Here is a 16,216-nt window from a genome sequence, read left to right as displayed (position 1 = left end):
TGAAGAGGTTATCAAGGAGGTGGCAACACAGAAGGTGATGGACATGAGAGATGTTCAGACAGGAAAAGGCAACGAGGAAAAGCTTTTTCCTCATGGGGACAGTCAAGCAGTGGAACAGGTTGTTCACAGGGCCTGTGAAGTTTCTGCCCTCAGAGGTTTTCAAGTTGCAGCTGGACAAACCAGCAGAGCAGGCTGGTCTGATCCCATACCTGGTCCTGCTTTGAACAGAAAGTTGTTCTACAGACTGCCTGAGGTCCCTACCCACCTCACTGATTCTATCACTTTTCACTTGGTTTAAAGAAAAAAGGTTATATTTGTGGCATTTGTTGGGTTTTTTTTCATTCAGATTGTTTGGATGACAGTGCAGAACAGTCTATTCTGGAAATCTTCCAAGAGATGAATCTTGGATGACATTGAAATCTTCCTGTAATACATTCTTCAAAACGTTGCATTGTTAATTTTCTTTAACTTAGGATAAGTTGCCTTTATATTTTAAGCTGTTATTAATGAAAATGTATGCATCCAGTAGGAGATCATTAGAGCATTAAACTGGCAAAGGTTCTTTAGCTTAGTATTTATTTTTAATGTAGAGTATATTAAGTGCAATATCTTTATTGATGGACATAAGAACTTGCGTAGTAGTCTTATTTTCAGAATGTTTTAACTTAAAACAGTGGATAGAAACAATGTTCAGCCTGTGTAGGTGTTAACAGCTAGAGAAATTATCTGATAATGGTTGTTTTTAATGGACATAGTGAAAAAAATATAATAATGGGCTGCCATAAAATAACAAGGAGAAAAAAGCCAACCCTAGCTTTGGAATATTCTTTTAAGAGATACTGTGTAATGCATTTTAAACCAGATTTGACAAAATGTTTGTGGAAGTGAACAATAGGGAATATTTCTGTGCTCAGCAGATCTGTCAAACACAGATGTGTGTGCATACATTTTTTATAACAGCCTTCTGTTCATTAACAACATTTGTATATTTACAATTTGTTTTATAGAACTGTTCAGTGTTTGCCAGAGTTTTCTGCTGGACTGGAGTTACTGAGCAGGTATGAACTTGCATTTCTTTGTTAGTGTCTGCTCCCTATAATTTCAGAAATAACTTTATTAGGTTAAAAAAAATTAGAAGAAAATCAAAGTGTTAATAATAGTTTTTTGGATGTTCTGCAGTTAGTAGAGTGGGCATGTTTACCAAATGTTAAATATGTTTAAAGCTTGCCCAGTCCATAAGTTATGTCATATTAATGAAAGAGAAGTCCTGAAGGAAAAGCAACATTAGAAAGATGGCTTCAGTTCGTGATCTAATGCACAAGGATGAAGGGAACCAGCACTGAGGCCCAGCCCATGGTTTTAATTTGATGTTTTGTAACTTTTACATATTTGATATGCTTTCATTCTGTTATAATAGACACAGTATGCCTGTTATTGCCATGAAAAGAAAGTGTATTCCATGTGTATTTAGTCACTTTTTTGGTTTTTTTGAGTAACAGAAGCTACTGCATTATACATGTCCTTTGTGTCTTTATTTAAAAAAAACAAAACAAAACTCTTTTCTTGGGGGGGTGGGGGTGGACTGATCACAGTCTTGTTTATTATTTTCATGTTCTTAGTGAAATTGGGTTTCAAGTACTGCTTAAGGCTTTTATGTGTAGTCTTATAAACATTGCTTGGTCCATTTAGCTCTTGATGTAAGCTAGTTTTTTAACAACACATGGAACACATAATTTCTTTAAAGAAATTATTTCTTACTGTATGTTTGTCTTGGTAAATACCGGAAAGAAGTGTACAGCTTTTTAAACTGTTGTTTCTGGTAGTCCCTGCAAATATAAGCACAGTGGTTCTTCCTCTGTAAGGGGAACACTGCAAGAATAGTCATTTATCTATCTTCTCTTCAGATATGAAGATGCTTGGGCTGCCCTTCACAAAGGAGCCAAAGATTGTGCAAAAGCTGGAGAGGTAAGAAAAAATAACAATGCCATACTTCAAATATTTTAAAATGTGTAAGTAATTTTAAACAAAAAATTTTTAATGCCAGCTTACTGGGTTGACCCTGGTGTAATGGTTTAACTCCAGCCAGCAACTAAGTACCACATAGCTGCTTGGTCACTCCGCCCCAGCTCCCCCATAGTGGGATGGGGAAGAGAATCAGGAAAAGGTAAAACTCGTGAGTTGCAATAAGAACAATTTAATAAGTGAAATAAAGCGAAATAATAATAATAATAATAATAAGAAGAAGCAGCAGCAGCAATTGTGATGGGGAGGGGGGGGAGAATTAAACCCAGAGGGAGAAAAATGTGATGCACAATACAGTTGCTCACCACCTGCTGATCAGTGCTGAGCCAGTCCCCAAGCAGTGATTGGCCGATTTCCCCCAGTTTATATACTGAGCATAACTATGGTATATCCCTTGAGCTAGCTCTCTCCCAGCTTCTTGTGCATCTGCTTGCTTGCAGGGCATGGGAAGCTGAAAAGTCCTTGACTTAGGGTAAGCACTGCTTAGCAACAACAAAACATCAGTGTGTTACCACCATTATTCTTGTATTAAATCCAAAACAGTGTTGTACCAGCTACTAAAAAGAAAATTAACTCTATCCCAGCTGAAACCAGGACACCTGGCCACTAGGTAAGCACCCACACAGCCTTGGTCACTCTCCTACCAGGGGGACAGAGGAGAGAACAAGAAGAACAAAAATGAGAAAACTCATGGTTCAAGGTAAAGGTAGTTTAATAATTGAAGGACAGAGGGAAAACAAGCAATGCAAAAGCAGTTGCTTACAACCTCTCACAAGCAGACCAACGCCCAGCCAGTCTCAAAGCAATGGTTACACTGGAAGACCAAACCCTTAGGTTTTATTTTTGAGCATGGTGTTACATGGTATGAAATATCCCTTTGGGCAGTGGTCAACTGCTCCAGCTGTGTCCCCTCCTAACTTCATGCTCACCCATAGCCTTCTTGCTGTGGGGAAGAGAGAAGGCCTTGACACTATACAAACATTGTTCAGCAACATCCAAAACACTGGTGCGTTACCAACACTGTTTTGGTCAGAAATCCAAGACACAGCATCATATGGGCTGCTATGAAGAAAATTAACTCCATCCTAGCTGGATCTAGTACAACCAGTATAATGAAAAATAATGCTCTGTATTGCTACTTGGGAAAAATGCCAAGTGGCATTGTTACTGACTGTGGTTTTAAGGTGGGGGTTTGATAGGCAGCTGATGGAATGGATCAGAATGTACAGTTCCTCTTGTTTCTCACAGCTTTTCCAGATTTGACGATACTCGGCCTACAATTAATATTCTTGAAGTATTAAATATAGTTATTGTACAAATTGAAATGTGATCATGTTTCTCACAAGGTATGATCTAATAAGAATTACCTGAATTTCATTCTCCTGTTTACTTTCTGATATTTCAATTACTGTAACAAGCATTGAGTATGATAATTTCCTAGTGCTTTTAAAGTACTTCTCAATGGATACATGGACACCTAGAATTTCCTGTCTTCTGTCCTTTCTTCAGATAGTTGCAATACTACTTGCACTTTGACAAAAAATATTATGTCAGTTTACTGTCTTTTTGTGGGATATGTTAGATTAGAGAAGGTTATTGATAAGTACAATTTTGTCAGTGTGACAAGAAGGTTATGGTAAATATAAGACTTACCCAGAAGTTCAGGGGGTTGTTTTTTGCACTCTTCTGCCATTATTTGAAAGATTTTAAGTTAGCTAGGAATATTATTTTGAGACTGCTTAAGACATCATTGCATTGCTGATAAATGGCAGTGTAAAAAATAAATACTAATGTAAGCAATAGTGTAATTCAAACATTAAATAATGTGACGCAATGTAAACAATTGCAAAAATTGTGCTGTATGTTACTACTGTAGCTCTTCAAAAGCAGTGATAGAGCTGGGAAAGTATAGAATATATTTGGAGCTGAGGCATGTTGGTGGTTAGTATCAGGGTAGGGTCGTTGCACTGACACTGTTTGCTGCCCTTTCCTAGTAGACGGGAAATGGCAAGATTTGATTGTCTGGCTGAAAAGACTCAGGAAGTGTCTGTGCTTTCTCCTAATTGTGTTCAGTTTTCCTGCTCTGGAATTAAAATGACAAGTTGTGTGGTTTATTTCTGGAATGAAGGGAAAGAAAAGCTCCAGTAAGTGCTACCAGTGCATTGCTCTGTACCAGACATTCCATTTCAAATCCCGTGGAAAGGGCAGACAGTTAAAGCTGTGCCACAGTGCAGAGCAGGACTGAGCTGTGGGATTCTCTGTCCTGGCCGAAACCTTCATTTTGGCTAGCTGCATCCTCCCTGACTCTTCAGATTTCCTTAGGAGTCTTCTCTGTATCTTTTTCCAGTGGATGAAAAACTCACTGCTTAATGTATTTTCAAGAGTTGTATTTAGCCTAAGAAGGGTATTACCTGATGTTCTTCTTTCTCTTGCCTAATAGTGAAAACCTTCAGTTATTAGAGATGAAGTTCTCTCTGCTGGCTTTGTGTCTTGTACTGCTCATAGTGAAATTTTTTTTTAGGTCTCTTAAATTATTTGCTTACAATTTTGTAGTACTTGAAATACAGTTTGCTTTAAAAATTGTAGTTCTGGAAATAATGTGAGGTTTCATATATATATATAAATATATAAAGCCAATGTAACTGTAATCACATATATTATGGCTGCTTGGGAAAATCAGAATGAAAAACTTCCAAAAGGACCTTTAAAGTTTCCATGAAGTTCAGATGTGTGCTTTTGGGAGAATCCAAAATATGGATTGTTTGTGGGGGTTTTGTTTGTTTCTTTTTTTATAAAAGTAGAAAATACAGCATTCAATGAAATAAGCATTGTGTAAGCACACAAGATTGACTGTACTGTATCAGAGCTAAAGGTCCACTTGTCCTGTATCCTACTTCTGGTACTGGCTAATAGCAGAGAAACTGCTTGTGCTGTCGTATATATAAATGTTGAATAGAGAAAGTGAAAATGTCGAGCTTTAATTGCTGCCTACAGTCTTACCATGTTAAATCATGGGTGGTAACTACCAGTTCCATCTACAAAATTGTCCTAAAAATACTGCTTGTAGATGATTATAATTGTAGCTGTATTTAAATACCTTTGGGCTGAAATGTTCTTCTGGTGTTTGCCCCCATCTCATGGTAAATTTTTTTGTTTTCTTTACTGTTTATCTGATATAAATCCCATACCTCATTCTCACAAATGGACTTGGCTTTATTGAAATAAGGATGTTGGTCTTCTGCAGTGTTTCATTACTGACTAGGCTTTGAAATAAGTTTTCAAACTTGCTCTGGTAGAACAGGATGGCCCTTTGACAGGGATAGGTAGCTAGAAGAATTTGGAAATGGAAGAAGTTGTCATTCTTCTAGAAGAATGTCTGAAGTGGGTAGAATTGTAAATCTTTGAGAATTTCCTTTGCCCATTGCTCAGGCTTTTTTACTTTCTGCAACTAAATTCTACTAGAACTGGGGAATTCAGAATGCAGATACAGCCATAGGCTGCAGTTGTGTGCAAGAGGAAGAATGAGCAATGGAACTAAGAGCAAGGGAAACCATAACTGAATCATCTCAAGTATCATATATAAGGGACATATTTGTTACCCAAGGTCTCTTGATCTTGCTATTTCTGATAGAATCTGACCTAAATAAATAAAACTTTTAAGCAGCGTATCCTCTTCTCATTGTACTATTGCATGGTACAAGTTAGGAAGAATCAAACAACAAAAACTGAACTAATGTAAAAATGTGTTCATACTTTGCAGCTACTGCATGCAGATAAGTTTATCATGAGGGCAGAAGAGCAGGACTGTAATAAAAACAACTTTTAAAAAATGTCATTCCTTTTATTTTTTCTAGAGTATTTTGAATATGCAGAGTTTTCAGTTTTGTTAAGTTTAAATTAGTGACTAGCAACATTAAACTAAGTTATTGATCTAAATAAGCCTTACATTGCAGCACTGCAATGTTGTTCTTGTGTACCAGTGCAATGCCGCTGTCAAAATTCCAGATATGTGTTATTTACAGTTAATAAAACCCATAAAATATTTCCTGCATTGATCAATATATTGAGAAATAACTTACCATGTTTTCATCAATGTATTTTTATATAAATATTTCGTACTACAGGGGCTTTTTTGGGCATGTTGTATATTTACTTGAGAAGTATACAAGTGGCAGTGCTATATAGGGCTGCTATACTGACTTTATGCAGATGCATTAGTTCTAAAAATTAGTCAAGATGCTTTTAAATAGGTACGTAAATTTGTAAATAAAGTAAAGAACCTGTTTGTTTCAGCTGGTGGATAGCGAAGTAGTGATGCTTTCCGCACACTGGGAGAAGAAAAGGAACAGTCTGGTGGAACTACAGGATCAGCTCCAACAAATACCTGGGTTTTTAGCAGATCTGGAATGCCTCACAGCAAGTCTAGGTAAGGTTTTATAGACATACCAAGCATTCAAGTTGGTACACAGAGGATTAGTCTGAAGTTGTGAACTTTGCAATTATAAAATTTACTTTTGTTTCCTGAACGTATCTTTTCTATTGTAAAACAGTAGTTCTTAAACAAACTGTTTTTGCCAAAGAGCAAAATTAGTAGTGGTTGTTCTCCCAGCAGTTAAAATTCTGTGTGTTATTATTTGGGAGAAAAAATAAATTGTTACAACTGCATATCTTGGTGTGAACAATCGAAAATTATTATTCTTGAAGTCTTTTTAAAAATTCTTGAAGATGCGTAGTGTGAAAACTCATGTATGTAGTTGCATCTCTTTGATTGAGTCTGTATCATTTTATATAATAGTTTGTTTTAAATCATCATTTGTTGGGGATGGAGGGAAGAAATTTACCTGGCTTGGGAGACTCTGAAGGCAGCAACTTTTTGTTGAGAGTAATTGTTAGTTCCAAAAGTAGCTTGCGTAGTTTATGGTAGTGTACAGGGTCAAGCTGTTCTGAAGTCATACTCCTCTTTTTCATAGGTGAAACTAGCAATCCTACATATTAAGATTACCAAATACCCTATGTTTGTTAGATGAGTTCCAATTTTTTGTAACTTTACCGAATGTTAATCTGTTGATTTAATCGAAAAGACGAATTAGTGGCCTACTTCTGGAAACCTCTCATATAAAACAGTTGATCCACTGTTGAAAATGAAATTAGGAAAAAATGTTCTGATCTCTTAGTCTCTGAAAACCTTTAGTGTTACTGAGCCTTGAAATGGGGATGCAGCACTTGACAAGTAGCAAGCCTTTCTGTCAACAGTAGGCCCCTTGATGCCTCCATGAAAATCCATTCAAGTTGCATCAAGTTAAAGCTTTGAAAAACTGCTGTCTGTGCATGGATTTTAGTAGCTAAGTTCCCTAGGGACTCTGCCTGCACTATTCTTACACCAGCTGGGAAGTATGCAGAAATTCCTCATGTAATTGCAACTCTTGTTTTTGTGGGGTGGGCTGGATTTTTCTGCTGGCATCTGATGTGAAGAAAAGAAAGAAGGCTAATTTCTCATTCTTTTATGGTCATTGGATATGCACAAATCGGCTTTTGTTCCTAGGTTGGCGGGTAATAACTTTGGTATTTCTTTCTGAACCAAGGAATATATTTCATTTTTGTATTACAGTTTTCTTATACCACCTTGTTTAGTAAGGATTTATCATGTGTGGTAACCATTTAATGTTGGCTTTTTGAAAAGCTGAGTTATTTTCTAAGGAAATACCAATTCAAATAATGATTTATTTAAATACCAATTTTAATATCATCATGCACGAAGTGATGCAGTCCACTGGTAGACCAAAGATAAACAATATAATAAAAACCTAATGGAATTGTCGTTATAGTTCATAACTGCAAATGCTATAAATCCTGATGAATTGGGGTTACCCTCCCATTCCTGATGTTATAGTTTTATGAACCAGAATTAATCTCACCCTGATCGTAGAATTACTTGGAGAAGGCTCAGTCTCTCTAGAATATTTTTGATACTGCACAAGCAGAATTTAAGGAAGCATTAACCACTCTGTTCAGGGAGGCCAATGATTTTTAAAGTCTACTGCTAAGGTTGTGAGATTTGAACCAAATCTTCTAGCCTCACCTCGTGTGTCAGATTTCAAGTAATTTACCTAGAGGTTTTTATTAGTTCCTCCTAACCACTGTGAGTTTTTTTGAATTTGTTTTTTTTTTCCTGTTAAGTTTTATAGAGTCTATTTGAAAAGTATAATTTATACCGTATTCAACATCTACACTTCTGGAAGTGATCTACCAGAAATTTACTGCGATATTCAGCTCCCTGTTTTTAGTTTTTTATAACTCTGACCTATCTGCTTTTTATAAATTTTAACTGTATTTACTTTTCCAAGAGATGACTAATACTGTGGCTATGAATCTTAAATACAAGCGAAATATTCTGTAAAAAACGTATGTGAATATAGAATTGTAAATTGTTGTGTCCTTGGTAGTGCATCCAAGTTGTAACGTGGCTAATTGTCATAATTTCAGAGAAATAATAGTTCTGTGTTGTGACATGGTATGCTTCTAACCTATTAATACCTAAACAATCTATTTTGAAAGTAGATAGGGAGCCCTGGCTGCTTTTGACAAAAGATACTTCAGATAATGGAAATGAGCCTTTATAATGACCAACTTAAAATTGGTATGAACAGATTGCTCAGATTTTGCTGTGTATTACAAGGCACATTTTCATTCGTACTTTTATAAATAACGTCCTTTAACTTAGGTATGCACGTTATCTGCCATCCCTCACTTTAGGTAAAAAAGTCTGTGTCTTCATTTGATAGTTATTGTAGTATGCAACATCTTGTAGCTGCTGTTGAAAACTTTGAAGAAAAAATTACTCTCATGTAAAAGCAAAAAGGACAGTTATTGTCCTTTCAAGGACCAGAATTTGAATCACCACTTAAGCCAACTTTTGTTTGAGATGTTGTAGAAAACATCTGCTTGCCGTTATCTGACATATTTGCCTTCATGTGAAATACGCTTTATGTTTGAGCAGGGGCATCAACTTGATACTGGTTTCAGAAAGGCTAGTCATGAATGTTGGTGACAGATCCAATGTAAGGTGAAAATATTTAGACTGGGAAGAAAATACAGCTGTATATATATACACAGAGATAAAAGCCATTGCCTCCTAGTCATCAATAAGTATTTTTTTTCCTGAAATATGGGTTAGATGGATGTGAAAACTCATTAGGGAAACAAACTTTTCACACTGCTTGAGGTATCCTTGTTTGTGTCTTGAGCAGAAGATCATGCTTTGTTTTTAGATTGTGTATCAAGTATGAAAGGTGCCATTTTCTAGCTTTGCAGAATTCAATCCAATTTGTTCAGAATTTGCATTTAAAAAAATGGCCATGTTCACTTTGTTTAAGTGGGATTAAAGACAACTTAATGGCTTTTTCAGACATTAAGGAAATGTACTAAAACTTGTGAAATATAAGGTCATAGTAATATCTTTTGAATTAAAAACAAGACTTTGATTTTAGTAACATTTGAACTACTTTAAGAACTTAATACTCCATATTTTGGGTACTTGTTTTGAAGCAAAAAAAGTGTGTTTTAATGAAATATACTTATTTTTTCATTTCTTGATAAAAATGCCAAAGGTTTTTCCAGTTTGAATAATACAGTATACTTCCAGCAACATCTTGTATTCTGAGACTAAATAATTTAATTTTTCTTCATTTCATCAGTTTGTAGACAACCTCTGAAGCAGTACTTTTAGGAGGAAAAAGTGTAGTGAGGAATAGCCCACAGACTTGGCTCTTTGGGGAAGACAAGAGTGTCTTTGAGGCAGAGAAGTCATTAGTTTACTATTATCTATTTATTAATTGTGGTTTATGTCAGGATTTAGATATTAGCAGGTATTCTGCAAGTAAAACTGAATTTAAAGCCAGACAATGTATTAATCAAGATTTTTCAGAGCTGGCATTTGAACTTTCACTTCTGAATTGTGTTTGGTTATTTAAATAACAATTTCTTTTTTGTTAGCATCTAGCAGTTGATCGCTCTTGAAAAAGAGCTGAATAAATGTGTTGTGATGCAGAAATCCAGAACACACATTTCATTAAAAGACTAGGGTTTAGTGGTTTCTTTTCTATTTTAATTTTTTTTTTAGTGTTAGGAGAGCTGTAAAAACTTTTGCTGTAAATTTGTAATGATTTGTCGTTGGGAAAATGTTTAAAGAAAATAAAGTTTGATTATTAATCAAAATATTTTTTCTAACTGGTTGACCGGTTGTTCAGAAACTGCTGTTACTTTTCTTGCTTTCATGAGTTTCATTGCCTGAGATGAAATGGCATTTATTTTTTACCAAGAAAATCAGGGAAGATATTTGGGAGATGTATGTAAAACCAAGGAATTTTAATAATACAGTGTAAAGATAACTTCTGTTCAACATGGAGTTGGTCTTTTTCATAGGCTCCAGAGCAGAATACTTCGGTGGAGAGGGTTGTTGTATAAGTTAAGAGATAGGTATGTATAAAAGGCATATAGTTTGGAGGTGTAAACCTGGAAGTGGCAGTGGCTTGAATACAGAAGGAAAAAAATCCTAGTATAATTGCTATGTAGTTTCAGCAAAGATGCTGCTTTAGCTTCATGTAAATGGTATGATCTTAGCTGTGTTAAGAACTTTTCTTTAAAAACAAATCAAAATTGAGCTCCAGTAGAACTGTAATTATGTAAAGTCTTTGTTTTTCCAAGTGTTGCATCTAAACTGAGCTCTTCCTTTATACAGATGACTTTCACTGCTCATTTTAAGCTTTTAGTAATTGGTGTCCCTGTCTGATGTAGAGGTAGAGAGAATTTCTTTGATGTAATTGTTTCCATCCTCTCTGTTTTCTGCCTTTTTGCCTTTTAGTCAGAAAATGAATGAACTTTGAAAAAACATTTTTAGTACTTCTTGGTGTTTTGTGTTGTTTGGGTGGCTGGGAAGTGCAGGAAAGCTACATTTAAAGTTACTGTAGCAGGAATTAAAAACTGTATTTTTTTTCTGATAAACAGCTGTGTTCTAGCTTTTCTAACAGTTTTTGTATTACTGCAGAACTACAGGTAACACAGGTTTCAGTTTAAAAAATTATATGGTAAATTTAAATTAGCTAAACTTTAGCAATAAAGTGTTTTCAGGTACAAATCTGGATTTTGTGGTTGTTGAGTTCTAGATAAATACTTTAATACCTGCATAGCTGGTAGACTAAGAAAAATAGCGTACATTCATGCAAGATAATTCAATCTAATGTCATCTGATCAAACATTAGCATACTTTAAAAAAATTAATACTAAGAACTAAAACTTGTGATAGTGTTGTTATACCTGTGATAGTGTAACAAATATAGGCCAAACTAATATAATTGGAATGATGTCACTAAAGGACAAGTTATTTTTTCAGTTATCTAATAAAAAATACTCTTCCTACCAAGTATAGCATATTATATATACAGGAAAATTCTTAATCTAAATATACAATGGTTTTTTTTACAGCCTCCTTTTTAAAAAGATTAAAAGTAGGAAGTGTTTTTCTTCCGCATAGCAGTGCTGTTTCAGAGTGAGATGGTGATTCTTGCCTGACCGCTTGGTTGCGGCATTTCTTGAAGAGCTGGAAAAGAATTAGTGATCTTGCAGGTATTCACTGGGTTTCTAGGGCAGATTCATTCTAGGTGCCACTGTGAACTACAAACTGGAAATTAATTTCTGTATCTCATATTTTTGCTAAATACCTTTTTTTTGAAGTGTGTGCTTATTTATCTGTGAACATAGATAGGAGCTGATCAAAGAATTATGGCTTAAATTTCAAATTCATTAAAGGTGTAACTGTTTGGAACTTGCTTTTTGATGCACGGTGCATACTCATTTGAGTAGGAGACACGTTAGTTCACGACTGTAGCTGGTACTATTGCTGTGGAGCTAGTCTTCAGCTTTTTTTGTGAAAAGCATCTACGTTTTCTTTCACTTCAGAAAGAAGAATTCTGAAACCTGTGTTGCAGTGAAGTACTGTTCTTATATTCTGGAGAAATCTTAAGTGTTCATTCCTGCAGGAGCACAGTGTTTTCTGCAGTTCCCACTAGAGGCTGCTCAAATGCCAGTGTTAGGGATCAGTTGCCCTTTTGAAGTGGCTTTTCTTCATCCTTTTTATTTTCCAGTTCTTTGTTGTTGTCTTTTAATATTATTTCAATAGCAAGTACAGCAAAGCAGGTGGTGTGTTTTTTAAGTGGAAAAAACAGTGGTTGATAGGTACCTTACTGAATTATCTGGAGCCCTGCTGTGTTTGTGAATTTTGCAAATTAGTAAGTGAGCAATCATTCTGAAAAGCAAGTTAGCATGATACAGACATTTGGATTTTAGTGCACTTGGAAAAGTCCATTTCTTAAGCAAAAGGGGACCAGCAGTCATAATTGTAGTCATGATATTGCCCTTTGAATACATCTGGATTTTATGAGAGCAAGTTGAGTATGTGGTAAACAATGTATGTTCCACATCACAGTCTGTAGAAGTGGAAGCTTTTTTTTCCCCTCAAACTTGTTTCCATGTTGTCAGCTGCCTCCCCCCACCTTTTTTTTTTTTTTTTCCTTCAAGTGATCTGTATACAGATAACTAATTTAAGGAGATTTTTACTGATTATATGATGCATGTTTCCCTTTTTGACTGTTGTGGAGCAGTACCTTACTTGCTAGGGACTAAAAAAACCTTACTAAAAAATTGGAGCTGAATATATGAATATGCATGCTAGGAAATTTGTTGACAAGGTCTTAACTTTTGCTTTTCTAGGGGGACCACTAGGATAGCTGTTTGTAATTGAGTAATGGCTAAGAAAGTTGAAATTTTGTATACTCCAAGTAGAATGGCCAAACCAGAATTGAAGATTTGACTGATGCCTTCAACTTGCTGTTTCCTTCTTGTGAGCATCCAAAACACATTAACTTTTAAATTGCCCTTTTATACCTTGAACTTAATAGTTACTGTCTTGCTTTATGAAGATTGCTTCTGTGTGTTACAGGCAAAGGTGAAACACGGCCTTTTGCCAAAACTCAGAATTGCTTTAGGTTTTCTGCTGTTTCATTCCATCATCTGTGTAGTTCTTTGCATCAACAATCAAGTACATACGCTGCAACAGATTAGTGTATCTGTCTCTGAACTGCAAACACCCTTTTATTCTTTGGTTGCTATTTTGTTTGTAAAAATGTGATTTATCCTTCTTCCTGCAATTTACCTTCCCTCTGGTAAGGAGAAGTCCTGGCAAAAGGGTGAATAAATAGTCCTGTATTCACACAGTTCCATCCAAGAATAACTAGCTGGTTAGGGTTTGGGAAAATAGCTTTTCTGCTTTGGGATCCTGAAGAGGGACATGGCGTTCAGCATTAATTAATCACCTGCGGAAAGAGCGATCCTTTGATCCAGGATTCACATGGCACAATTCAGGTCAGAAGGGACCTCAGGAGTTCTCTAGTTCAAATTGCTACTCACAACAGGGTGAGCTATGAGATAGGATCAGATTTCTTAGGGCTTTTCATAGGCATGATCTCTTTTTAACTTGCCACTCCAAGCAATTAGGGTTAAAGAGGAGATTAAGAGGTTTTGCATGCATTTAAGCACATGGGTATGTAAAATAGCTAAATCTAGAGATTTGCCTGTCAGTAAAGGATCTGTTTTGAGAGTAAACTTTTGAAGTCTGTATTCTTTTATCCAGGAGGTCACGTAAAAGTCAAAATTTTCCCAGTATGCTCTACTTTTGCTTTATTTGAGTAATTTAAGGTTAATACTGGTTTTGGTCAGCACAGCTTTATGCCTCAGATTGGTACCAGAGAGGAAGGGCTAAACTGACAGTGTGCCCAAGAAGCAAAATTTAACTTTTAATTATGAGTTCTAGATGAAGCTTTTCCTGACGTGTAGACCACAAGCCTGTCAGACCAAGATGCTGGGGCAAATATAGTGGCTCGACATCTTGCTGCAAAGGGAGCCTCAGATTGATCTCCCTTGAACGTGGCTCTGCTGGCACTCCTTACTATGTGGATATGAACTGAGAGTTGTTTATCTTTCTGAGCCATTTATATATGTGTAATTATTACCATGTTAATTATGTACCTTTATGAATTCCTGTTTCTGTTCAGGTGAGTTGTCCATCTATTGATACAATTTGATATTCATGTAAGTATTTCTTATAGCCCAGCTAGAGGCAAACTTTGAGGAAATGGAGAATCATCTATTGTGTCTTGAGGACCTGTGTGAACAGTGTGAGTTGGAAAGATACAAATGTGTGCAGACATTACAGCTGGAAAACTACAAGAAAACAAAAAGGTAAATAAAAACAATTGCTATAAATATAAATTAGCATAAAATATAAGCCTTTGTGATTTTTTTTTCTCCATATATAACATAATCCCTTTTATTTTCATCTTTTAAAAAAACAGTAGTCCTTGACAGGAAGTTGTGAATTTGTAATAGATTAATTCAATGTTGGCATAACTCTTGGTGATGAACAAAGTGTGTATGTGTTTAGAAAATTATCAATACATTGTTATTAAGGTGAAGTTGTCCTTATTATTCTCTACAAGCAATTGGAGTAAGGGCTATTGTTAGTAAGCACTGACAAGTTGTTGTTTCTTTTAATCTCTTGCCCTGTTATTTTTGTTTTCTTTTTTTCCCCATGTACCTGTAAGGTTAGGAACGGTATTTCTGTCTATCTTCCTTTCAGTTCATTCCAATCCTATAAATACCTTTCACTTTGTATGAAAGGTATTAACCTTCTGCCATTCAACTTGCAAAAACAGGACATTGCTACTTGTAATCGAAGTTCAACTTCTAGCAGTATGTATGAAAAGTCAGAACAGCCAACTCTTCAGCTTCATGTTTACCTAAAAGATAAAGTAGCAAGAGATAAATGTTAAGAGCTTAAATAGCTTAAACTGTTGACTTTCTTGGTTTTGTTCCTGTCAGTGCCGAAAATAACCTTACTGATGGAGATAAAACAAGCAGTATTAAGTCCATTATATAAATGAGGAAATGAGGAGTTAAATTGAAGGAATTTGTCAAAGGCATGTCTCAGACAGACACTGTTAGGGAGTGGTAGGTAGATGCAGATGCTGACAGACCTGGAGCCAGCATTGACATGGCGATAACCAGGTTACTTGATCTGTCTAACCTGGTGTCCTCCTGTTAGCCAGGGGAAGCATCCTGGCACCCTCCTCGATTCTCTTGTTTGTGGAAGCAAGTGTGCCTCATGCTATAGTTGGAACAACTGGTTTGGTTTACAGTTCTGGTTAGGATGTGATGATCAAGGCCAGAACTGTGCCAGACAGCACTGGTAACACTTTGCTTAGCTTAGCAGTTTTTCTCTTTTTTGACCCTCCTTTTGCCACCCCTATAGCTCTTCTTTTTGTTTATTTGTTGTGTTTTTTCTTAATCCCAGAGTCCTCAGAAATAAACAGTCCACCCCTAATAACTTATTTTTCCCTATTGGTCCTGGTTTTGCTACTCAAATTTGGTATTTCTGATACCATTTTCTAGGGAATCTTGGCCTTCAGTGGTGTTACAAATATGGTTACCGAAGTACTGCTGGTGTTGCAAGTTCTGCCTCCCAGAAAGTCTGCAATAGCTTAAAGGTCCCCCTTCAATTTTCTGTAAAGTTTGGCTGTTTTTCGCCTTACTCCCCTTTAACCATCTGTGAAATCCAGCCATCTCTTATAGTGCAATCTATAGCTTTTGTCAGCCTCTTGCTATGTTGTCTGTCACATCTAGCAATCTTGCATGTCATGTCCTTTCGTTTTACACATCCTGTTCAGTTAGTTTAACCTCAGGCCAGGGTCTTGGTGGTGATCTTGTCATTTTCCTGCAACCTGGATTTTCTCTTTCCCAAGCCAGGGCAACGCCATTTTCTCGCTCTCCAGGAAGAGTCAACAGTAGTCAGTATGGCTGGATATTCACATGTTCAGACCTATTTAAGTGATAGAATATTTAATAGCAATTATTTTAAAATTCTAAATATGTGCTATGTAACTGAATAACACACAAATGTAAAATGTGCATAAAGCAACAGATTTGTATCCCCTAAAATACTGTAACCTTTCTGAAATTTTCTGAGTTCTGTTTGTTCTTTCTGCCATCCTCACTCCCTCTCCTCCTCCCCTAGCCTCTACTTCCAACATCAAAATAAAGTGTTAAACTGTTGCTTACTCTGCTTAGCAGCATCTAATCAGTTTTA

At 36.0% G+C, this 16,216-nt stretch overlaps 1 protein-coding gene across 2 annotated transcripts in view; it reads left to right on the top strand.

The window, feature by feature from the left end:
* Positions 1-16,216, top strand: part of DTNBP1 (dystrobrevin binding protein 1) — a 72,531-nt gene that overhangs the window by 6,286 nt on the left and 50,029 nt on the right. The window contains exons 3-6 of one of the 2 annotated variants that reach the window (XM_040586640.1): positions 1,008-1,058; positions 1,905-1,965; positions 6,316-6,448; positions 14,181-14,313. In XM_040586640.1, the coding sequence (XP_040442574.1) occupies positions 1,008-1,058; positions 1,905-1,965; positions 6,316-6,448; positions 14,181-14,313 (378 nt within the window). The remainder of the gene's footprint in view (positions 1-1,007; positions 1,059-1,904; positions 1,966-6,315; positions 6,449-14,180; positions 14,314-16,216) is intronic. The other variant, XM_040586641.1, reaches the window with a different exon arrangement.

The sequence above is a fragment of the Falco naumanni genome, chromosome 3 (assembly GCF_017639655.2).
Source record: "Falco naumanni isolate bFalNau1 chromosome 3, bFalNau1.pat, whole genome shotgun sequence".
NCBI classification, from domain to species: domain Eukaryota; kingdom Metazoa; phylum Chordata; class Aves; order Falconiformes; family Falconidae; genus Falco; species Falco naumanni.
This window is presented reverse-complemented; position numbering and strand designations above follow the sequence as displayed.